Here is a 23,274-nt window from a genome sequence, read left to right on the forward strand (position 1 = left end):
CTTCTGCCTCACAAAACTGTCCCACCCCCATCACAAATCCTATCAGCCTTACACTGGTATAAATCAAGGCTGCAAAAACAACTGTTGGAAAACATGAACGTTTTGCCTCACCTGTGTTCTTGTGTAGGTTTAGTTAGTGGGGTCCAGCTGGGTCTCCTATGTTTAAAGTCACTACTCAAAATGCAACTCAAAACTACAATGAGGTACCACCTCACACCAGTCAGAATGACCATCCATTAAAAACTCTACAAATAACAAATGCTAAACAGAGTGTGGAGAAAAGGGAACCCCCCTACACTGTTGTTGGGAATGTAAATTGGTGCAGCCACTATGGAAAACAGTATGGAGGTTCCTTAAAAAACTAAAAATAGAGCTACCATATGACCCAGCAATCTCAATCCTGGGCATACAGCCGGAAAAAAACTATAATTCAAAAAGATACATGCACCCCTATGTTCATTGCAGCACTATTTATAATAAGCAAGACATGGAAACAACCTAAATGTCCATCAACAGATGAATGGATAAAGAAGATGTGGTATATACATACAATGGAATATCACTCAGCCAAAAAGAAGAATGAAATAATGCCATTTGCAGCAACATGGATGGACCTAGAGATTATCATACTAGTTAAGTCAGACAGAGAAAGACAAATACCATATATCACTTATATGTGGAACCTAAAATATGACACAGATGAACTTATTTACGAAACAGAAACAGACTCACAGACATGGAGAACAGACTTGTGGTTGCCAAGGGGGAGGCGGGGAGGGGAGGGAAGGACTGGGAGTTTGGAATTAGCAGATGCAAACTATTATATATATGTACAACTGAATCACTTTGCTGTATACCAGAAACTAACATAACATTGTAAATCAACCATACTTCGATAAAATAAATTTAAAAAATAAAGTCACTACTCAAAATAGTAATGTGATATATATGATTAAGGGCACAAGAGTGAAATCAGAATCAAAGAAAGTGGTGATAACCTAATTAAAGGGATACCTGATCAACTTCTGAATCATGGCTTGGTCAAGTTACAGTTTCACTGAGCTTCAGTTTCCTCATTTACAGAATGGAGATAACAGCTCCCACCTCACAGGGTTGTCATGAAGGTTGTGATAACTAACAACAGTGGTAATAATAGCTAATAATTACTGAAGAATTACCATGTACCAGGCACATGCTAAGTGCTTTAACACATGTTATTCCCTATGAAGAAGATATTTTTATCCCTATTTTATGAATCAGCAATATGAGACTCATACAGATAAAATGATTCACCCAAGGTCCCACAGCAAGAAAGTAGGTGAAGCTAAAATTCAAAGCCAGGCTTTAGGACTCCATTACCTGTGGACTTAATGTGCTGCCTAGCTTTGTGAGGTCATTCAGTCCCTCTATCATCCCTGCCCACTTTTCTTCTCACTTCTCTCCATCAGCACCTGCTACTGGCCAGGCTGCCCTACCCCCAGTAGAATCCAATTCCTCTGAAAACTGTAGAATGGTACTCACAGTGGTGGTCAGTTTTCCTCCATTCTTCTGGACATACTGGATGGAATCGTGGATCGTAGAAAAGAGACCAAGCAGTACATTCTCCATGTCATAGATTCTGTACATGCCATTCACCAGTTCTTCGAGAGACAGAATGTATTCTCTCCAGTACTTGTCAATCTCCACCACACCTGCCATACAGCCTTGCATAACCACATTGCAATAGCCACCACACGGCTTAACCATCATCAGTCCCTGGCAGTAAGAGCAGTACCACATTCTGGTGAGCATTCGGCCACAGTCCTTACTGAACTTCAGGTGATCAGTTGTGTTGATCACTTCAATTCCGAGATTCAGGGCCTGGAGGAAGATCCTAGTGACTTGCAGTGACTTGGAAACCTGGGTCATAATAAGCTTGGGGAAATTCCCAAATACTTTCAGGTCACGCCTTGCCCCTCGGAGGCATTCATTGATGTCTAAGGTGGACTCCGGCAGGCCTGGGTTCATTAGCTGGGTATAGATGACTGGAAACAGGCTGTCAAACAATTCATTGACCATGTCATCCACATTGATGTCAGAACCCAGGATGTAGAGAGATACATCAGTGAAAAATTCACCCACAAACTCAAAAGCTTGTGGGGTCAGGCTCGGATAGTTGTTCTTGAACATGGCATTGGTGTAGTTCTTGGCATGGCGAACAACGATTTCAAAGGCCTCTGTAAAATAAGAGATAAAGAAATGCCCACAAATTAAAGCATGAAAATCCAGTGTGTAATTGAATTTGAGATTTCTCTCTTGCTGTGGTGATTAAGGTCCCATTTGCCTTAAATAATTGACTCATGTTTACTTCTGGCATTGCCTCTACTCCTGCAGCTGTTTGTTCCTATAAATCAATTTTCCTTTCTGAACATGAAGTCCAAACCCTGATGTGCACATAAATTCTTAAACACACAAATTATATTTCAAATGACAAAAGCCAGGATTCAGTTAACATTCTGGTCTCTCATAAAAATATTGATTAAAAATTGGCTAAATGAGAAGTTCCTTCTCTTTCTCACATTGAGTTATTCAGTTAAAAAGAAATTGTATTTCAAGACATTTCATTTTTAGACAGAGATAAATATTTGACAACAAACCATACACTATATAAACTCACATAACAATTTAAGCCTGTTCATCCCTGGAGGAGAGGCAAGTTCTTAGCCAAGAATAAAAGCTATCACAAATTTCATCATGTAGGTAGATTTTCTCTAGATAACTTTAAAGGGAGCTATCTAACAGACTGACAGACCTGAAAGTGGAATTTATCCCCTAAACGGGTATCTGGATGGAAAAAAACAACACATGCACTTATGTATACATTCGATACTGAAAATAACACCTCTGGTATTTGCAAGCTGAACATCTGGAAGGATAACTGCTAAGCTTCCTTGGTAAGTTCGGCTTCCACATGGCTTGGAAACCTTATCTACTCTACAGAGACTACGGGTTCAGGATTACATCTGCTGCCCCTACCCCTTGGCATAAGGCCTGATTAGTGTCATTGGTTTGAGAAAGAAAGTAATAATGTCACCATCCCATTTTCTCCAAACTGAAGCACTGCAGACACAATTTATCCCAAATAACCAGAGTCCCACATTTATATGAGAGAAAGGAAAAAACTGCAATAATAGATTTTTCAAAGAAATAAGACATAGTTTAAGAACAAACAAAGAAACCAAGTTTCCCAAGACATTTAAAATTAACTTAGTAGTTTCTTTCCTTTCCTTCCAAAGAGCAAAGGTCCATGACAGATGTACCCCAAATGAGGCTATTTCATGAGCCTTGAAAAATCAAATTATTACCACTTTCAGACTACTAGACAGACTGCATTCCAACAGCTCCTTGGGATCACTTAGCCAAACATCTAAGTCATCTGTGGCAGAAGTGAGCTCTAGGATGTACCACCACCATCTGCCCCAGATCCCTCACAAGGTAGAACGCGCTTGCTAGATTCTTCCCTTGGGTTTATGACATGCCCAGGAATGTTGAGCAGATGCCAGAGCAATTCTACTGGGTTTCCAAGCCCACTTGAGAAAGTTAATCTTCATTTTCATCAATTGCTAAATGTTCATTTGTTACTTTTATTTTGTTTAGAACGTTAAGCAATTCTTAGAAAGTTTATCTATCTTATAACAATCTCTTCCTAACTCCACACACTACTTTATTTTCAATCCCTGAATCTAAAGATTGAATGAAGCCAAGAGATCGCCTAACCCAATACAAAGGACCAGTCAATTAATTCTTTAAAATCATCAGAAATTTGGAGATTAAAAACTATTCGTTCATTTTAATTTCAGCTACCAATCATTTATTATATACTAGACCCTGTGCTAAGTACTAGGTGTATATAAGTGCTAGGTAGATGGAGATAAATAATACACCTTCCTTGTCTTAAAAGTACTCCCGGGCTTCCCTGGTGGCGCAGTGGTTGAGAATCTGCCTGCCAATGCAGGGGACACGGGTTCGAGCCCTGGTCTGGGAAGATCCCACATGCCGCGGAGCGACTGAGCCCGTGAGCCACAATTACTGAGCCTGCGCGTCTGGAGCCTGTGCTCCGCAACAAGAGAGGCCGCGAAAGTGAGAGGCCCGCGCACCGCGATGAAGAGTGGTCTCCACTTGCCGCAACTGGAGAAAGCCCTCGCACAGAAACGAAGGCCCAACACAGCCATAAATAAATAAATAAATAAAATATTTAAAAAAAAAAAAAAAAAAAAAAAAAAAAAAAAAAAAAAAAAGTACTCCCAAGCTATATGGTTTAGCATTTACAAAGCATTTCCAAGTATATTATGACATCTACTTTTTACAACAATCTTCTGAATTCGGTATTGAAATCCCCATTTTATAGGTGATGAAACTGAGGCTCAGCAGAATTTAAGCACTTTCCCAGGGTCACACAACTGCAAAGTAGACGTAGTCAACTCAGACTAGTGTCTCCTGGCAACGGTTTCACTCTAGTTGCCCTCAGCCCTATAGCCAACACACACATCCTCAAAAATCTTTGAAAGTCAAGTTCATTTTTAAGCTCATTATTTTCCCATTGGCTTCTCCTCTCCAAATGGAAATGTACTGGAAGAAATTGCAGCCCAAAGACCAACAAAGCAGAGTTATACTTTCACCTTTGTCTTGGGACAGCATGAATTCAGAGAAGAAAGACTGCTGCTGAGATGCTACCCTGTGGATCTCAATCATCTAAGCTACCCTAAAATTAATTCTCTACAAGGCAAATTTCATCTCTAGCACAGTGCGTTTGTTCTCTAATGTGCAAGATATATGACAGTGAAATTCCATAGACTGAACTGCCATAAGTTTTTTCTTAACTTTCTGTTACTAGCACTGCTGGATCAATAGAAAAAGAAAATTACAAAAGATCATGAACTCTTCTCCAGAAAGAATAACAAGAACACATATTGCAGAGGGAAAGGGCTAGGGGTTCATATGCTCACATGTGCTTCCGGCTCCAACTTTCACAGCTCAGAATCCACTTAGCACATCTCTGGGTTTTGCCCAACCCCCTTACTTCTGTATCACGGGACAACAGACCAAACCATAACCGCTCAAGCAAAGGCTCCTTGGGGATTTATACGAACCAACACTAGGTGAAAAGTGATGCTCAGCTTGAGGTTGGCAACTTGAGGTTTTATGAAATGAAGCCAAGGGCTAGAATGGGCCAGGAAGTTCAGTTGATTGATTTTTTTTTTTGGTCAGATAATAATGTACGTTTAAGCTAGGGGAGGTTTTCCTCTGCCTCTTTCCTGGGAAGAAGTCAAGCATTATATCCAGGAAAAGTTGGAACAACGTAAAATCAGAGATGTTACGAAAAATTTGGCACCAAACAGAAAATATTCTATTTTTAACAATATATAGAAAGATATATGATACAGATAAATAGATCTAATAGATTAATATTCATCCAAATATAGCAAGGTTTCTAGATTTATTGTTGCCCCCATCACTATTCTGGTCACCCCTATTTGGACACACTCTACTGTTATCAACTTCCTTCTTAAATTATGGTGCCCAAAAAGGGACACAACTCTCCAATATGGTTTGATATGTAAAGTGTGCAATCAGGCTATCACCTCTCTTTAAATGGTTCAGTAAGTTCTCCCCCATCCCAACCCAGGACATATATCCTATAACCGTAGCAAAATGACTGTCCTTAGTACTTGGTGCTGATGTTTCTTTACCCAGACCTAGACAGAAAGAAATGTGTTTTCATGGGCCTTTTCGGTAAATGACTGGATTGTTTTTAAAAAGGAGAGTCTACTTGTAGTTGGAAGACAGGAATAAATGAACCATTGAGTTCCCTTCAAGCCCTTAAGAATAAAACAGTCCTTATAAAGGCTGGTTACTTTTTTCAAGGTAGTTTTTCCAGCATTGTAAGAATGGCAAATACTTCATAAGAACTTTTTAAATTCCTAGGATAAATGCCACACAATGGGTTGGACTCCAGTCTTTGTTTTCAAGCACAGGTACCTTAATGGAAGAAGAAAACTGACATTTATGAGACACCTGCAAAGTATATGCCGGGATCTGTAATGACTTGCTCACATATGTCCTCTCATTTAAATTTAACATAAACATATGTATTTGGAATTATTTTTATTTGGTGAGGAAACTGAGGCTCAGACAGGTTAAGTGACTCATACAAGATAATATCTCTAGTTAAATGCCAGGGGCTGAATTTGAGTGTAGGTCACTCTAACACCAATACCCTTGCTAATTCCACAACATGCTCCAGCCTTGAAAACTGGACATTGGGAGACTTCTGGTCTTGGCTACAACATGTAAAGAGCTTGGAAATTATCATTCCCATTCTCAACAACAAGATAATAGCTGAACAAACTGAAAATCAATGATTCTTCTTAGACCCGTCAGGGAATTAAGGTCACAGGGCAAACTGCTACCCTGAAATCTGGAAAGAGAGGCCAATACAGAGAATCACAGCTGAGACCTGCTGGATCTCAGACACCTGCAGCAGACGCCACTGAAGCTATAAACTAGTCGAAACCCTTAAATGGTAATTCTGACAAACTGATAGAGGCTGAATGTGAACTAGCCTGAGAGTTGAAAATTCCTGGGTCCTCAGTTTTATGGGTCCCCCACATTCCCATGGGATTTACCTCAAGAAAACACACAAAGTTCTCATGGTTAAGATCTAAGAAAAATCTCCTTGTTTTTTTTCTGGCAGGGGTAGGAGGAAAGTAATAATTTAGAAATACACCATGAGCATTCTCCATAACAAATGCCTGTTCTCCAATGGACACAGCTTTACCAAAGCTTAATATACCTAGAAGAAGGGCAATTAGACAACTCCAGTCCCTTCTAGCCTTCCTGTAACACCTAAAGGGAAAGAAAAAAAGGCTGAGAAAAACTTATGAGGGTTACAGCTCATGGACTTAAGTCTACTAACAGACTGATTAATCGTAATATTATAGACCACTTTCACTCCCCCCATACCTTACCACCAGAAAGACACAGATCCTATTTAAGAAGGAGTTCTTAGAGAAACCCACCAAAAAGAGGTGAGAAAAAAATAAACAAAGACACTAGAGGAAACTAAAGCCTCTAGCATCTATAGATACAGCAAACAATAAATAGCCCAACTCCTAGTCACATTAACATAAAACTTCACACTAAACGTCTAATTACCTCAGCTCCTATTACCCAATATATCATATTCTGCTTTTCATAAACAATTACAAGCCATGAAAAAAGCAAAAAAAACCAGTCTGAAGAGACAAAGCAATTATCATAACCACACTCAGATATGGCACAGATTTTGGAAATATCAGACAGGGAATTTAAAATAACTATTATTAATATGTAAAGGACTCTAATGGAATAAGTGGACAATATACAAGAACATAAGGATAACGTAAATGCAGAGATAGAAATGCTAAGAAATATTGAAAGGAAATGCTAGCAATCAAAAACACAAACAGAAATGAAGTATGCTTTTCATGGGCTTATCAGCATACTTGAAACAAACAAGGTAAGAACTAATGATCTTAAAGAAATGTCAGTAGAAACTTCTCAAACCACAATAGGGAGATTTAAAAAAAAGAACAAACAAACAAACAAAACACAGAAAAGAATATCCAAGAACTGTGGGACAAATTCAAAAGGTGTATAATATGTGTAATTGCAATTCCAGAAAGAGAAGAGACAGAGAAGAGAGCAAAAGAAATACTTGAGAGAATGATGCCCAAAATTTCACAAAATTCATGATAACATCCACAGGTCCAAGAAGCTCAGAGAATAACAAGCAGGTTGAATACCAAAATACCTACTCTTAGGTATATCATATTCAAACTGTAGAAAACCAAAGACAAAGAGAAAATCTTCTAAGAAGCCAGAGGAAGAAAAAAACCATCTTATCTATAGAGGAACAAGGATAAGAATTACATTGAACGTCTCATCAGAAATCATACAAGGAAGAAGAGAGTAAACGAAATATTTTGTGTTGAAAGAAAAAAAAAAGACCTAGAATTCTATTTCCAGCAAAATTATCATCAAAAAGGAAAAGAGAAAGTCTTTCTCAGACAAACAAGAATGGAATAAATTTGTCACCAGTAGACCTGGTTTGCAAAAAAAAATGTTAAAATATGTTTTTCAGGAAAAGTATATAAGCCAGAAAATCAGATCTACATGAAGAAAAGAAGAGCATCAGAGAAGGAATATATAAAAGTAAAATAAAACCTTTTCTTTTTTAAAAAATTGATTTAATATATAACTTTGTTCAAAGTAATAACAGCAATAATGTATTGGTGATTATAGCATATGGATAAGTAAAATGAATATTATAAGGTACCTGAACTACCAGTGAAACAATCTAGTGTAATTTGAATTTCAAAAAGAAGCATATGCTAAGAGGAATGGAATCATACATAAATGTTCAGTTAAAGCCACAGAAGACAGGAAAAGAGAGGAAGATTAAAAGTAACCAAAACAAAGAATATGTGCAATAAAGAGAAAGCAGTTATAAACATTATGAATATTAATCCAATTACAACATTAATCACTTTAAATGTGAATAGTTTAAATACACAAAGTAAAAGATAGAGACTATCAGAGTAAATATAAAAATAAAAGACCCAACTATAGATTGTCTATAGGTAGCACATCTTAAATATAAAGATACAGATAAAGGGATGAAGAAAGACTTATCATGCTAACACTAAGTAGAAAAAAAACTGGAATAGCCAAATTAATTTCAGACTAAGCACACTTTGGAAGAAGGAATATTATCAGGAATAAAAAAAGGGTGTTACAAAATGTTGAAGGGGTCAATTCTCCAAAAAGACATAATCCTTATATATACAAACCCACAATTATAGTTGGAGACGTCAACACCCCTCTATCAGTAACTAATAAATCCATCAGGCAGAAAATTAGCAAGGGCATAGTTGAACCAAATAGCATCATCAATCAACTAGATCTAATTGACATGTATAGGATAATTCATCCATCAACAGCAGAATGTACATTCTTCTCAAGCTCACCTGGAACATTCACCAAGATAGACCATATACTTGGCCATAAAATACACCTTAACAGGGGCTTCCCTGGTGGCACAGTGGTTGAGAGTCTGCCTGCCAATGCAGGGGACATGGGTTCGAGCCCTGGTCTGGGAAGATCCCACATGCCGCGGAGCAACTGGGCCCGTGAGCCACAATTACTGAGCCTGCGCGTCTGGAGCCTGTGCTCCGCAACAAGAGAGACCGCGATAGTGAGAGGCCCCCGCTTGCCACAACTAGAGAAAGCCCTCGCACAGAAACGAAGACCCAACACAGCCATAAATAAATAAATTAATTTAAAAAAATACACCTTAACAAATTTAAAAGCACAGAAATCATACAAAGAACGTTCTTAGACCACAATGAATTTAAATTGCAAGTCAGTAACGGAAAGATAACAAGACAATATCCAATCATTTGCAAATTAAACAACACATTTCTACACAACGTATGGGACAAAAAAGAAGTCTTAAGAGAAATTTTAAAATATTTTCCACTAAGATCAGGAACAAGACAAGGTTGCCCACTCTCACCACTATTATTCAACATAGTTTTGGAAGTGTTAGCCACAGCAATCAGAGAAGAAAAAGAAATAAAAGGAATCCAAATCGGAAAAGAAGAAGTAAAGCTGTCACTGTTTGCAGATGACATGATACTATACATAGAGAATCCTAAAGATGCTACCAGAAAACTCCTAGAGCTAATCAATGCATTTGGTAAAGTGGCAGGATACAAAATTAATGCACAGAAATCTCTTGCATTTCTATACACTAATGATGAAAAATCTGAAAGTGAAATTAAGAAAACACTCCCGTTTACCACTGCAACAAAAAGAATAAAATATCTAGGAATAAACCTACCTAAGGAGACAAAAGACCTGTATGCAGAAAATTATAAGACACTGATGAAAGAAATTAAAGATGATACAAATAGATGGCGAGATATACCATGTTCTTGGATTGGAAGAATCAACATTGTGAAAATGACTCTACTACCCAAAGCAATCTACAGATTCAATGCAATCCCTATCAAACTACCACTGGCATTTTTCACAGAACTAGAACAAAAAATTTCACAATTTGTATGGAAACACAAAAGACCCCGAATAGCCAAAGCAATCTTGAGAACGAAAATTGGAGCTGGGGGAATCAGGCTCCCTGACTTCAGACTATATTACAAAGCTACAGTAATCAAGACAGTTTGGTACTGGCACAAAAACAGAAATATAGATCAATGGAACAGGATAGAAAGCCCAGAGATAAACCCACGCACATATGGTCACCTTATCTTTGATAAAGGCGGCAAGCATATACAGTGGAGAAAAGACAGCCTCTTCAATAAGTGGTGCTGGGAAAACTGGACAGATACATGTAAAAGTATGAAATTAGAACACTCCCTGACACCATGCACAAAAATAAACTCAAAATGGATTAAAGACCTAAATGTAAGGCCAGACACTATCAAACTCTTAGAGGAAAACATAGGCAGAACACTCTATGACATACATCACAGCAAGATTCTTTTTGACCCAGCTCCTAGAGAAATGGAAATAAGAACACAAATAAACAAATGGGACCTAATGAAACTTAAAAGCTTTTGCACAGCAAAGGAAACCATAAACAAGACCAAAAGACAACCCTCAGAATGGGAGAAAATATTTGCAAATGAAGCAACGGACAAAGGATTAATCTCCAAGATTTACAAGCAGCTCATGCAACTCAATAACAAAAAAACAAACAACCCAATCCAAAAATGGGCAGAAGACCTAAATAGACATTTCTCCAAAGAAGATATACAGATTGCCAACAGACACGTGAAAGAATGCTCAACATCATTAATCATTAGAGAAATGCAAATCAAAACTAAAATGAGATATCATCTCACACTGGTCAGAATGGCCATCATCAAAAAATCTAGAAACAATAAATGCTGGAGAGGGTGTGGAGGAAAGGGAACACTCTTGCACTGTTGGTGGGAATGTAAATTGATACAGCCACTATGGAGAACAGTATGGAGGGTCCTTAAAAAACTACAAATGGAACTACCATATGACCCAGCAATCCCACTATTGGGCATATACCCTGAGAAAACCATAGTTCAAAAAGAGTCATGTACCAAAATGTTCATTGCAGCTCTATTTACAATAGCCAGGACATGGAAGCAACCTAAGTGTCCATCATCGGATGAATGGATAAAGAAGATGTGGCACATATATACAATGGAATATTACTCAGCCATAAAAAGAAATGAAATGGAGGTATTTGTAATGAGGTGGATGGAGTTAGAGTCTGTCATACAGAGTGAAGTAAGTCAGAAAGAGAAAAACAAATACCGTATGCTAACACATATATATGGAATCTAAGGAGAAAAAAAAAAAAGGCCATGAAGAACCTAGTGGCAAGACGGGAATAAAGACACAGACCTACTAGAGAATGGACTTGAGGATAGGGGGAGGGGGAGGGGTGAGATGTGACAGGGTGAGAGAGTGTCACAGACATATATACACTACCAAATGTAAAATAGATAGCTAGTGGGAAGCAGCCGCATAGCACAGGGAGATCAGCTCGGTGCTTTGTGACCACCTAGAGGGGTGGGATGGGGAGGGTGAGAGGGAGGGAGATGCAAGAGGGAAGAGATATGGGAACATATGTATATGTATAACTGATTCACTTTGTTATAAAGCAGAAACTAACACACCATTGTAAAGCAATTATACTTCAATAAAGATGTTTAAAATATATATATATATTTTTAACTAAATGAAAATGACCATACAACTTACTGAAATTGGTGTAATGTAGCAAAAGCAGTGCTTAGAGGGAAATTTGTAGCACTGAATGCTTATATTAGAAAAGGAAAAAAGATCTCAAATCAATAATTTAAGATATCACCAAATGAAACTAGAGAATTAACAGCAATATAAACCTAAAGCAAGCAGAAGAAAAAAATAATAAAAAATTAGAGCAGAATTCAGTGAAATTGCAAACAAAAATCAACAGAGAAATCCAATGAAACAAAAAGCTAGTTCTTTGAAAAGATAAATAAAATTTAAAAATACCTAGCCAGGCTAATCAAGAAAAAAAAAGATAAGACACAATTTAGTAATATGAGAAATGAAAGAGGGGTCATTATTAATGATCATATGGATATTAAAAGGATAACATGAATATTATGAACACCTATATGCCCCAAAACTTGATTAAATTGATAAAATGCACCACCAATTCCTTAAAAGACAAAAACTATCAAAACTTACACAATGACAAACAGGTAATCTGAATTATCCTGTATTTATCAAAGAAACTGAATGATTAATTAATAAACTTCCAAAAGGAATGCAGGTCCAGATGGTTTCACAGGTGAATTCTTTCAAACATTTAAGGAAGAAAGAAGACCAATTCTCTACAATCTCTTCCAGGAAATAGAAGCAGAGAGAACATTTCCTAACTCATTCTATGAGGCCATCATTACCCTAATACCAAAATCAGATAAAGGCATTACAAGAAAGGAAAGCTACAGACCAAGATCTCTCATGAATATAAATGCAAAAATCCACAACAATATATTAGTGAATCAAACACAACAATGTATAAAAAGACTCATACACCACGACCCAGTGGGTTTTATTCCAGATATGCAAGTCTGGTTCAACCTTCAAAAATCAGGTAATGTAATCCATCATATTAATGGGCTATAAAGAAGAAAAATCAAATGATCATACCAATAGGTACAGAGAAAGCATTTGCAAAACCCAACACCATTCATGATAAAAACTCTCAGCAAACTAGGAATAGGGGGGAACTTTCTCCACTTGATAAAGTATATCCACAAGAAGCTTACAGCTAATATCATACTTAATGGTGAGAAACTAGAGGCTTGCTCCTTAACCTAAGATTGGGGAACAAGGCAAGGATGTCCCTCTCAGCACTTCTTTTTAACATTGTACTTAAAGTCCTACCTAATGCAATAAGACAAGATAAGGAAATGAAAGGCACACAGATTGGGAAGGAAAAAATAAACTGCCTTTGTTCACAAATGACATAATTGCCTATATAGATTGTTACAAATAATTGATATAAAACTCTCCTTGAACTAATAAGCGCATATAGCAAGGTTGCAGAATACAAAGTTAATATACAAATTCTATACACCAACAATGATTAACTGATATTTCAAATTGAAAACACAATACCATTTACATTAGCACCCCCAAAATGGAATGCTTAGGTATAATTCTAATGAAATATGTATAAGAATAAATGGAGAGATATTCCATGTTCATGAATAGAAAGGCTCAATATTATTAAGAATTCTTCCAAACATGATGTATGCATTCAGTGGAATCCAAATAAAAATCCCTGCAAGTTATTTTGTGGATAACAATACTAAAGTTTATATGGAAAGGCAAAAGACCCAGAATAGACGTCACAACACTGAAGAATAACAAAATCAGAGGACTGGGACACCCAGGTTCAAGAATTCCTACAGGTAATTACAAGATAATGGCTATAATTCCCTGTGCTATACAGTATATCCTTGTTGTTTATCTATTTTATACATAGTAGTTTATATTAAGTTATTATAATATAAATAACTTATAATGGAGTATAATCTGCAAAAAATAGTGAATCGCTATGCTCTACACCTGAAACTAATACAATATTTAAATTTAAAAAAGAACTATTAGACAATCAATAAATTATTAATTATTGTTTTCTCAAAGTGACTGTACCTACAATCAGATGTATGAAAAACACTGAGGCCAACATAAACTTTCAAAGAGGGAAAATAAATTCCTATAAAGTTATAGTCATCAGGACAGCATAATGGGACTTCCCTGGTGACGCAGTGGTTAAGAATCCACCTGCCAATGCAGGGGACATGGGTTTGAGCCCTGGTCCGGGAAGATCCCACATGCCATGGACCAACTAAGCCTGTGCACCGCAACTACTGAGCCTGCGCTCTGGAGCCCGCGAGCCACAACTACTGAGCCCACGTGCCACAACTACTGAAACCTGCTCACCTACAGCCTCTGCTCCGCAACAAAGAGAAGCCACCGCAATGAGAAGCCCGCACCCCACAACAAAGAGTAGCCCCCACTCGCCGCAACTAGAGAAAGCCCGCATGCAGCAGCAAAGACCCAATGCAGCCAAAAATAAAATTAATTAATTAATTATTTTTTAAAAAATTTTTAAATAAAAAGAACAGAAAACTGTAAAAAAAAAAAAGAGCATAGTATTAGCAAAAGAATAAAGAAATAGATCAATGGAACAGAATACGGAGCCTAGAAATAGATTGACAGAAAGGAGAAAGCCAACTCAATGGAAAAAGGATAGTTTTCTCAACAAATAGTTCTGAAACAATTGGACACTCATATGAAAAGAAAGAAATCGATACAGACCTTACACCTTTTATAAAAATAACTCAGAATGGATTGTAGACCTAAATATAAAATGCAAAACTATAAAACTTCTAGATGATAACATGGGAGAAGATCTTGATTACTTTGAGTTTAGCAATAAGGTTTTAGATACAACATCAAAAGTACCATCCATGAAATAAACAATTGATAAGTTGGACTTTATTAAAATTTAGAACACCTGTTTTGTTAAGAGAATGAAGAGACAAACATCTGCTAGGAGAATGGAAAAACAAGTCACAAACTGTGAGAAAATATTTGCAAAACATATCTGATAAAGGACTTGTATCTGAAATATATAAAGAACTGTTAAAATTCAACATTAAGAAAACAAACAATTCAGTTAAAAATGGACAAAAGATCTGAACAGACATCTCACCAATGAAGATATGTAGATGGCAAATAAGCATAAGAAAATATGCTCAATATCTTATGCCATTAGGGAATTGCAAATTAAACCAACAACGAGATACCAACCACTACACAGCTATTAGAATGGCTAAAATTCATAACATTCACAATACCAAATGCTGACAAGGATGCAGCACAACACTGCTGGTGAGAATGCAAAGTAGTACAGCCACTTTAGAAGACAGTTTGGCAGTTTCTTACAAGTATAATTGTGATCCAGGAATTGTGCTCCTAGATATTTACCCAACTGAGTTGAAAACTTAAGTTCACACAAAAAGCTACACGTGAATGTTTATAGAACCTTTATTTATAATAATCAACTAGAAGCAAGCAAGATATCCTTCAAAGGATAAGCAGTGGTATATCCATACAATGGAATACTATTTAGCAATAAAAAGAAATAAGCTATCAAGCCACAAAGGGACTTGGAAGAACCTTTGATGTCTATTGGTAAGTAAAAGAAGCCACTCTTAAAAGGCTGTATACTGTATGATTCCAACTATTTGACATTCTGGAAAAGGCAAAACTATTGAGACACTAGGAAGATCAGTGGTGACCAGGGATTTGGGGGCGGGGGGAGAGGGGAGGGGAAAGGGCGAATAGGTGAAGCACGGATATTTTTAGGGTGGTAAAACAGTTCTGCATGATATTCTAATGGAGGATACAAGACATAATGCATTTGTTAAAACCCACAGAACTGTGCGACACAGATTAAATTTTAATGTAAACTATGGACTTCAGTTAATAATAATGTATCAGTACTGGTTCATTAACTCCAAGAAATGTACCACACTAATGCTAATAATGTTAATAATAGAGGAAACTGTGTGCAGGGGAACGGGAGCAAATAGGACCTCTGTATTATCTGCTTGATTTTTGTTTAAATGTAAAACTGTTCTAAAATAAAGTCTCTTCATTGTTTTTAAATGAGAAAAACTGGACCTTGGAAATTAGTCCTTGATGGAACTAGTAACTAGAAACACTGAGAAGTGTTAACTCACTCCCTCTGCTCAATCTGCTTTGACATTTCTTTCATGAGTTAGGGAGTTTTAGCATACAAATAGACGCCATATGGCATCAATGTAATTTTAATTGGAAAAACCACTGGAAAAAGTTAATGGACCAAAACACCCAAATAGGTAACACACGTCAATGTTATTTTTGAATACTGAACGATTTTTTTAAAAAATCAACCACATAAAAATGCAAGTTTAGGTGGTAAGAAAAGCTCCCACATTTTTCACAGTAGTTCATATAGAAGATGCTAGAAGTTTTGCTCCAATTTCTGCTGGATGTTTCTGGAATTTTATGCTCCACATTAATTTAGATAGAATTGATGAAGCTTAGAAGTAAGTTGCTATTAAATATAAACCATTGGTTGGTACAGTTCCATGGCCAGGCTGTAAATGTATATAGTCTTGCTTTTCAAGTTTCACATGCTAGGCTACTAAATACAAGGTACATGAATTGGAAATAAAGAAATGAGTGAAAGAAATAATGAAGGAAACATTTTTCAAGGGCTATTACTTGTATCATTTCATAGATAGGTAGCTAGATAGATAGGGATAGACAGGATGAATTTTCCCCCGAAGGCTATTCTATTACAGACCAGAGAAGACAATTAAAATGATTCACTCAACAGATCCTCAGAAATAGAAGTGAATATCCACAGCTACTAGAAAACTTATGACTCTCCAACAGTTGACCACCCTTGCCCCATTAGCCCAATTAGTTCTTATTCTTTACCCTCCATTAGCTTTTCTGAAAAACCAGTTTGTTTTAAGCTTCTGTACATTCTGATTCATGTATTTGATCATTTTTCCCTCTTCACATTTGTTGCTAGAAAGCATAAACCAAATTTATCGTCTACCTCTATCAAGCACAGTAAACTTCATGTCATGCATTTTGTGCCACAGCTCTAATCCTGGCTCCATCTTACTTCCTACCTGTATTTTCCCCTTTGCCTAATTGTTCCTATGTATTTTAGTTGCACTGTATCTTACTTTTATTATTGTACACTTTTGTAGAGCACTTTAAACTCTTTTCAGGAGAAGGTAGGCTATAAATAAACAGGTAGGTAGATAAATAAGGAGAATGAGAAAAAGAGAAGCTATACCTATCACTTAAGACAAAATATCATTTCAACAATGTATTCTCACGAGTTTTAGTAGCAATGATAGAAATGTTTATATTCATAAATGCCAGACCCTTGTCAGGGACTCATTAAGCAGCCCAACACTGTCTTCCCTAGCAGTTGTCAGGGTTCGAGATTGAATCTGCATACATGATCCTTCCAAAATCTTTTATCTTTCTACCCTTTTATTATATCTTAAAATTTTGATCAAGTGTATATAACAATGTTAAAATTAGGTAGGCAGTAATAAGGCTGGCTTCATCATGGCTCAGAATATGTCTGTTTTCACAATGGATTCAGGGACAAGCCACACTTGAGAAATCAGGAAAATCTGGCTAAACAGAAGAACGTAAGGGAATTCCAGATGATGACTTGTTTCTAATATTGATAAAACTTTAAGAATTTGTCTTGGAACTCATTTTACTGTGGACACACCAAGAATAATTCTGACTCTTATGAGGTAATCTTGTGGTCCAGCATTTTTCATGCTAGACCATACCTTGCCCTTCATCTTGCTAAGCTAGTTCTGTTATCAGACTTGAATTTTAGTCTTTTTTTCATTCTTCTGTCTCCCAGGCTTTCACTTGAAGAAGCCAATTCTTGGTTGATTAGGAAATATTCTTACATATTCAAGGTTCCCATGGCTAAAAAATGACACCTACCAAAAGAGGCATCGGGGTCACATTCTTAGATCTGGTAGTTCACTCTTTACAACAGAAAGCCTGACAGTATCCAAGGAAGTAAAGTTCTATAGTTCCTCCCAGAATCCATTATTAAATAGTTTTTAAAAGCCCCCAGAGCTCTCCAAATCATTCCACTTAACTAAAATCTTTTTGCAAAAAAAAAAGAGTTCCTCTCCAAAGAGTTCATGGGACATGGATTGCTCCAAACAAACAGTAACAAGAAGAATGGCTTGTGTCTTAGCCAGACCAAAAAATCACTAAGACATTCTAGGTTTGCCTATTGTCTTCTCAACTTGTGAAATTTTCTTTTTGTAGTGTATGACCGTAATTCCATGAATCAGGGCTAAAGAGCTTCTTAACTCCCTACTATTAGTAACCATACTTTACGAAAATAAAAATAGTCTTTTTAGGATATAATGAATGAAAGATTCTGCTGCATAAAGAGGGAATGGCTGCATTTAAAGGTTTAAATGCAAACATTCTGGTAATGCCTTTATCTAATAAAAACCTGTATTTCTTTTCAATATACCTTTAGGTATTGAACAGAAAGAGCACAACTAGGGGATTTTTCTGTTGCTTTTAGGACAATTAACGTGTTCACCTGACACAGTCTTGCTCTTCTCTGCTCTTCTTTCCTCCTTTAACCACTTAGACACTAAATGAGTAACTTAAGAAAAGTCAATTGTCAGGAGTTTATGCAACCACTGTTACTGGACAGGGTTCTCTCTATAATCTATTATTAGGGATCTCCACAGCACTTTATGTTTCTGCAAATGCTTCACAGCCAAAGCTTTAGTGACTATAAAAGCAAAAGACTCCTCTTCGCCATGGTTACTGGAAGACGCAATCCCATCCTCCTTCCACTCACACTAATGAGAAGTACCAGATCTGAGCTGGCTTAAAATTTATTCACACACCCTGCCAAGGTCTTATTCATTCATATACTCTACAAGTACTCACTGAGAACTCTTTATAACAATTTTTTTTCACTTTTTACACATAGAGAGCCAGGAGACTACTGTGTACTCTCTCATGAAAGATGAGATAGATCTGGGAAGAGTTCCCTTATGGCTTCTCCTGCTAAGCCATAACATGTTCTCTCAAGGTGTATGTCTGAACCAAATTTCAACTTGTTTGGGACCTAAATTATCACAGGCCCCTGACATTATGTGAAGTCAACAACATTAACCACTTGGTAGAAAACTATTTAAAGACCATTTTTGAGGCATCTGAGCTGTCTCATTAGATCGATTGCACTTGTATAAAATTATACTTTTTCCACTTAACATTTACTGAATGTACACTGTCTGCTACACTGTGAATAAACCAAGCAAACAACATGCTCCTTATGCCCTAGAGGCTTGCAATAGCCAGCTGTGATAAAATGCTGGATGGTCTATTTTCTTTGAAAAGCATAAAATACCTTATAGATATGAAAGTACCTTTTGTCCTGAGAACGTTATAGCGTAAATATACATAGAATACATGGCAACACGATCACCGTAACTGAAGTGCTTCATGTCCTTTCAGAGTTTTAACATTTGTGTTCTCATTTAATTCTCCTCCTTCTCTATCACAGGAAGTGAATGCGCATGTGCGAGCGTGTGTCTGTGTGCGCGCATGCCCACACGCATGTATGCAAAAAGTAGTGAAGGGAAATATTACTATCCCAGTTTCACAGATGAGATAACTGAAACTAAGACTGGCTGTAAGTCATACAGCTATGTGGCAGTTGGTGGCAGCGACAAAACACAGGACTCCTGACTGTACAATGATTTTTCCATTATGTTTATCTCCTTCCAAGGAAAATATTGTACAGCACTTAACGATTAGCTTTAGATATAGTAAGAACTAGCATCTACGGAGGATTTACCTCTGCCAGGCAGCGTTTCAAGTGCTTTATGTGAATTAATTCATGTATTATCAGGACCCCCACTATGAGATGAGTATACTATTGTCTCTATTGTACAAATAAGAAAAATGAGGCACAGAATTCAAGCAATCTGACTCAAGAGCTTACCCACTAAAACACTACACAATAATTCCTTGAGGTATGAGGAGCTTGATTTTCTTTTTTTTTTTTTTTCCTCTTGGTTCAACTCTAAAAGAAAAAATATTTTGGCTGTTTGGCTATACTGGGTTTTTACAAGACATCTCAGGAAAATAACTTCATAATTTGGGTAGGATTTGAGGAACAAGGCAAAAGCCTGAATGATTCTAACTACCTACCAAGAACAATAATTGCCCAGAAATACATAGTCTGCAGTGCCTTATAGCCATAATGAAATGGAAATTATAAGAAAATAAGAGAAAGAGGTCAATACTGTGCATTTCCTTGGGATTATTGATATGGGTATGAAATCTCAGAGCTCTCAGCTCTAATCATAAGACTATGGTATTTAATTGAAAAGCTAGCCTTTGCAAAAAGGCCAGGCCCTCCCTTGAGCCACAGTTCCTTCAAAGTGCTACTGGCAGAGACAGGATTCAAGGGCCAGGATCTTGACAGTCTCTTGGGACTCAGTCTCCTGCAGGGCATGCCAGCTTAGGAAACACAAGGAAGGTGAAGGCTGGCTTGATTAACTCAGTGGGAGAGAGCTGCTCGGGCGTACTCAGTGGGCTCTGGCAGCAGCCAAAGACCTGGCAGGAAGGTCAGTATCTCCACAGTGACTTCAGCCGAATTCAGTGGCAGGGAGGAAGGCATGGAATGCCAGCAAAGGTCAACCATGTGGCTTTCCCCTGAGCTTGTCAAAAGGAGGGAATATTTCACTTTTAGCAAACTGCTATTATAGTCTATAAACTTTATAAAATGATTTTTGTCTCCACATTAGAACTGAATCACATTGTGTGCGCATCTGGTATGAGTCTATGTGAAAGAATGGGGTGGGAGGAGGGGTGGATCTATAGGATTAAGGTTAGAACCTGACAAAAGAAGTCAGCTGGTAGGAAAAATTGCAGTAGTATCTAAAGACGTCCCTGGTGAAGCTGGGCATGGTAGTCTCTGTTTCCCTCAGCTTCTCACAAGGACATCAAGGCACTGAAGCAACCAATATGATTTGCAACTATGACTTGACTACTGGAGGGTTTGACAAATGCTGGATGCTTCTCAAAAAGTCAAAAAATGTTTATGTGCAAAAGGGGAAGTGCTTCGCAATTTACTGAGCATCAAGTACCTAAAGTAAAGAATTCTTCCTCCTGGAAGAACTTGAGAGTAAGTAAAGGAGACTCCATGGACGTTCTCGTGAATCACTTTTTTTCCTTCTAGCAACAGATGTTTGATAATCTCTTTTTGACATTGCCTTTCTTTTGTTTAATAAGAAAATTATTGTTATGTATACAAAAATACAGTGTGAACATATCTGAGCGCTGCCTATGATTTCTCTCCTCCTCCATACCTCTTCCTCTCCACCTTAATTTCTGGATGAAGAACCAGTTCTAGTGACATCTAGAATGGTGAGATGCAGTAGAAAAAAATACTACAGTATCAGTATGATCTATGAAGCAGGTCATCTAATCTCTCTAGGCTTGAATAAATTACTAATTGGTACCTATTTGCACGAAACCAGCTAAATTCTGAGGCTACCTGAATTCTGGTCTGTAGCAGTTATTGAGGGCTTCAGCAACTATCTGAAGAGCCTAAAACCCTAGAGCAAATTCAGAGAAATGAGTTAGGGAAACATCTCTTTTGTTAAAAACTCAATTGTATTTGTTTTTAAAGGGGACATTTCTTAAGACCTATGAAGGACATGCAGCATTTCCTTGTAGCAAATGCTGAATGCCATGCACGCAAGAGCAGACCACCCTCCTTCCACAGAAGCGTGACGTCACCAGCCACAAGGGCTGTCTGTATTGTACTGTTGAACAATCATATGTGACGTTAATGACTAAGGACCAGGTGACCTAATGGAATCTGACCTTCCGAACAATCTTGAACAGCTGATTATTTTAGCAAAATGTAGAAATGGGTTTAACAGGAAGTTATAAAAATGGAGAGCCAGTGACTGAAATAATCCTAGAATTACAACCTGGAAGAAGAGAGGGTGCGGTCAGAAAGACAAGTAGCTACTCCCACAAACATAAATGCTTGATTCAGCTTCCCATTTTGAATTGTCTGAGTACCTCTGGCAACCACCATATACAATATATGAAAACCAGTGAGAGAACCCCAGGTCCTGAGCTAGAAAATCAGAAGCAAGCCACTCGGTGCTACCTTGGTTACTTGTAGCATCAGAGACATGGACGACTTTGGCTGCCATTTGTCCTTGAGCTTCTAACAAACTGCAGTTCTTTATTTGAAGAAGACCCAAGCTCATGATTTTAGAAGTCTCTTTGGAAAACCTCTGGCAGGCTTTGCCACTCCCTCCCAATAGCTATTCCAGATAAGGGGCAGCAGCACAGGTTCCTCCTCACAGCAGGATGCTTTTCTTTTATCTTCTGGGAGTTTCACCCTCAATAGGTCACAGTGAATTTCCTTCCCTTTAACTCTTCCATTCCTCCACAAACTCAACCTAAAGTTTAAATCTGGGAGGGAATGGGGGAAGGATTGAATCAACGGAAGATAGTTCCATGGGGTAGATGGACAGGGGACAATATCAACAACTTTCAAGGCTCAATCCCTGTTAAGGAAACATCTGTGCGAAAGGAAATCCAGCGGTTGGCCAGGCAGCCCCATTTATGTCTGCTTCTGGTACGTTGACATTTTCTGGGTTCAAAGAAAACAGCACCTAAATTATTAAAAGGCCTGGGCGCTACTTTAAAATAATGCTTGGAGTGATCTGATGTCTAAAGTGACTTCCTGCCAGAAGGACCTTGGCCACAGTGCTACATTCAAGAGAGCTTATTTTATTTTATTTTATTTTATTTTATTTTTTTAACATCTTTATTGGAGTATAATTGCTTTACAATGTTGTGTTAGTTGCTGCTGTATAACAAAGTGAATCAGCTATATGTATACATATATCCCCATATCTCCTCCCTCTTGCGTCTCCTTCCCACTCTCCCTATCCCACCCCTCTAGGTGGTCACAAAGCACTGAGCTGATCTCCCTGTGCTCTGCGGCTGCTTCCCACTAGCTATCTATTTTACACTTGGTAGTGTATATATGTCCATGCTACTCTCTCACTTCGTCCCAGCTTACCCTTCCCCCTCCCCATGTCCTCAAGTCTATTAAGAGAGCTTATTTTAAATGGGCATTTGAAAACTGGTCGATTGCTGTAATTTGGCAACATGCCTGGAAAAAGCTGATTTTGAGATTGAGCATTTTAAAGAAAATCTCTAAAATATAAGCTACAGTCACTTTCCCTAATGAGGCCTCTGATCCTGTTGCTTAGCACTTTCCTTAGACATGCCTGGGGGTCCCCTGTGCGGGCCTGGGGGCAGCCCCGATGCCTGTGCAAAGGAAGACACAGCACAATTGCACTGTGTCCTCTGCTGACCTAACTGGCCTCAACTGAGCTATAAATTCCAGCTCACGGGGTCTAGAACAGTGGAGCTGACAGCACTGAAAATTCCCTCTGTTTTAAGAAAGAAAGTTGAGGGGAAACCCCTAAAACGTTATTGTTCCAGTTT

At 37.7% G+C, this 23,274-nt stretch overlaps 1 protein-coding gene across 1 annotated transcript in view; it reads right to left on the reverse strand.

Annotated features, from left to right (window-relative positions):
- The window catches only part of GPC3 (glypican 3), a 430,336-nt gene that overhangs the window by 205,619 nt on the left and 201,443 nt on the right, over positions 1 to 23,274 (reverse strand). The window contains exon 3 of the mRNA XM_057538135.1: positions 1,522 to 2,216. Within this exon, the coding sequence (XP_057394118.1) occupies positions 1,522 to 2,216 (695 nt within the window). The remainder of the gene's footprint in view (positions 1 to 1,521; positions 2,217 to 23,274) is intronic.

Source organism: Balaenoptera acutorostrata, chromosome X (assembly GCF_949987535.1).
Source record: "Balaenoptera acutorostrata chromosome X, mBalAcu1.1, whole genome shotgun sequence".
Classification (NCBI taxonomy): domain Eukaryota; kingdom Metazoa; phylum Chordata; class Mammalia; order Artiodactyla; family Balaenopteridae; genus Balaenoptera; species Balaenoptera acutorostrata.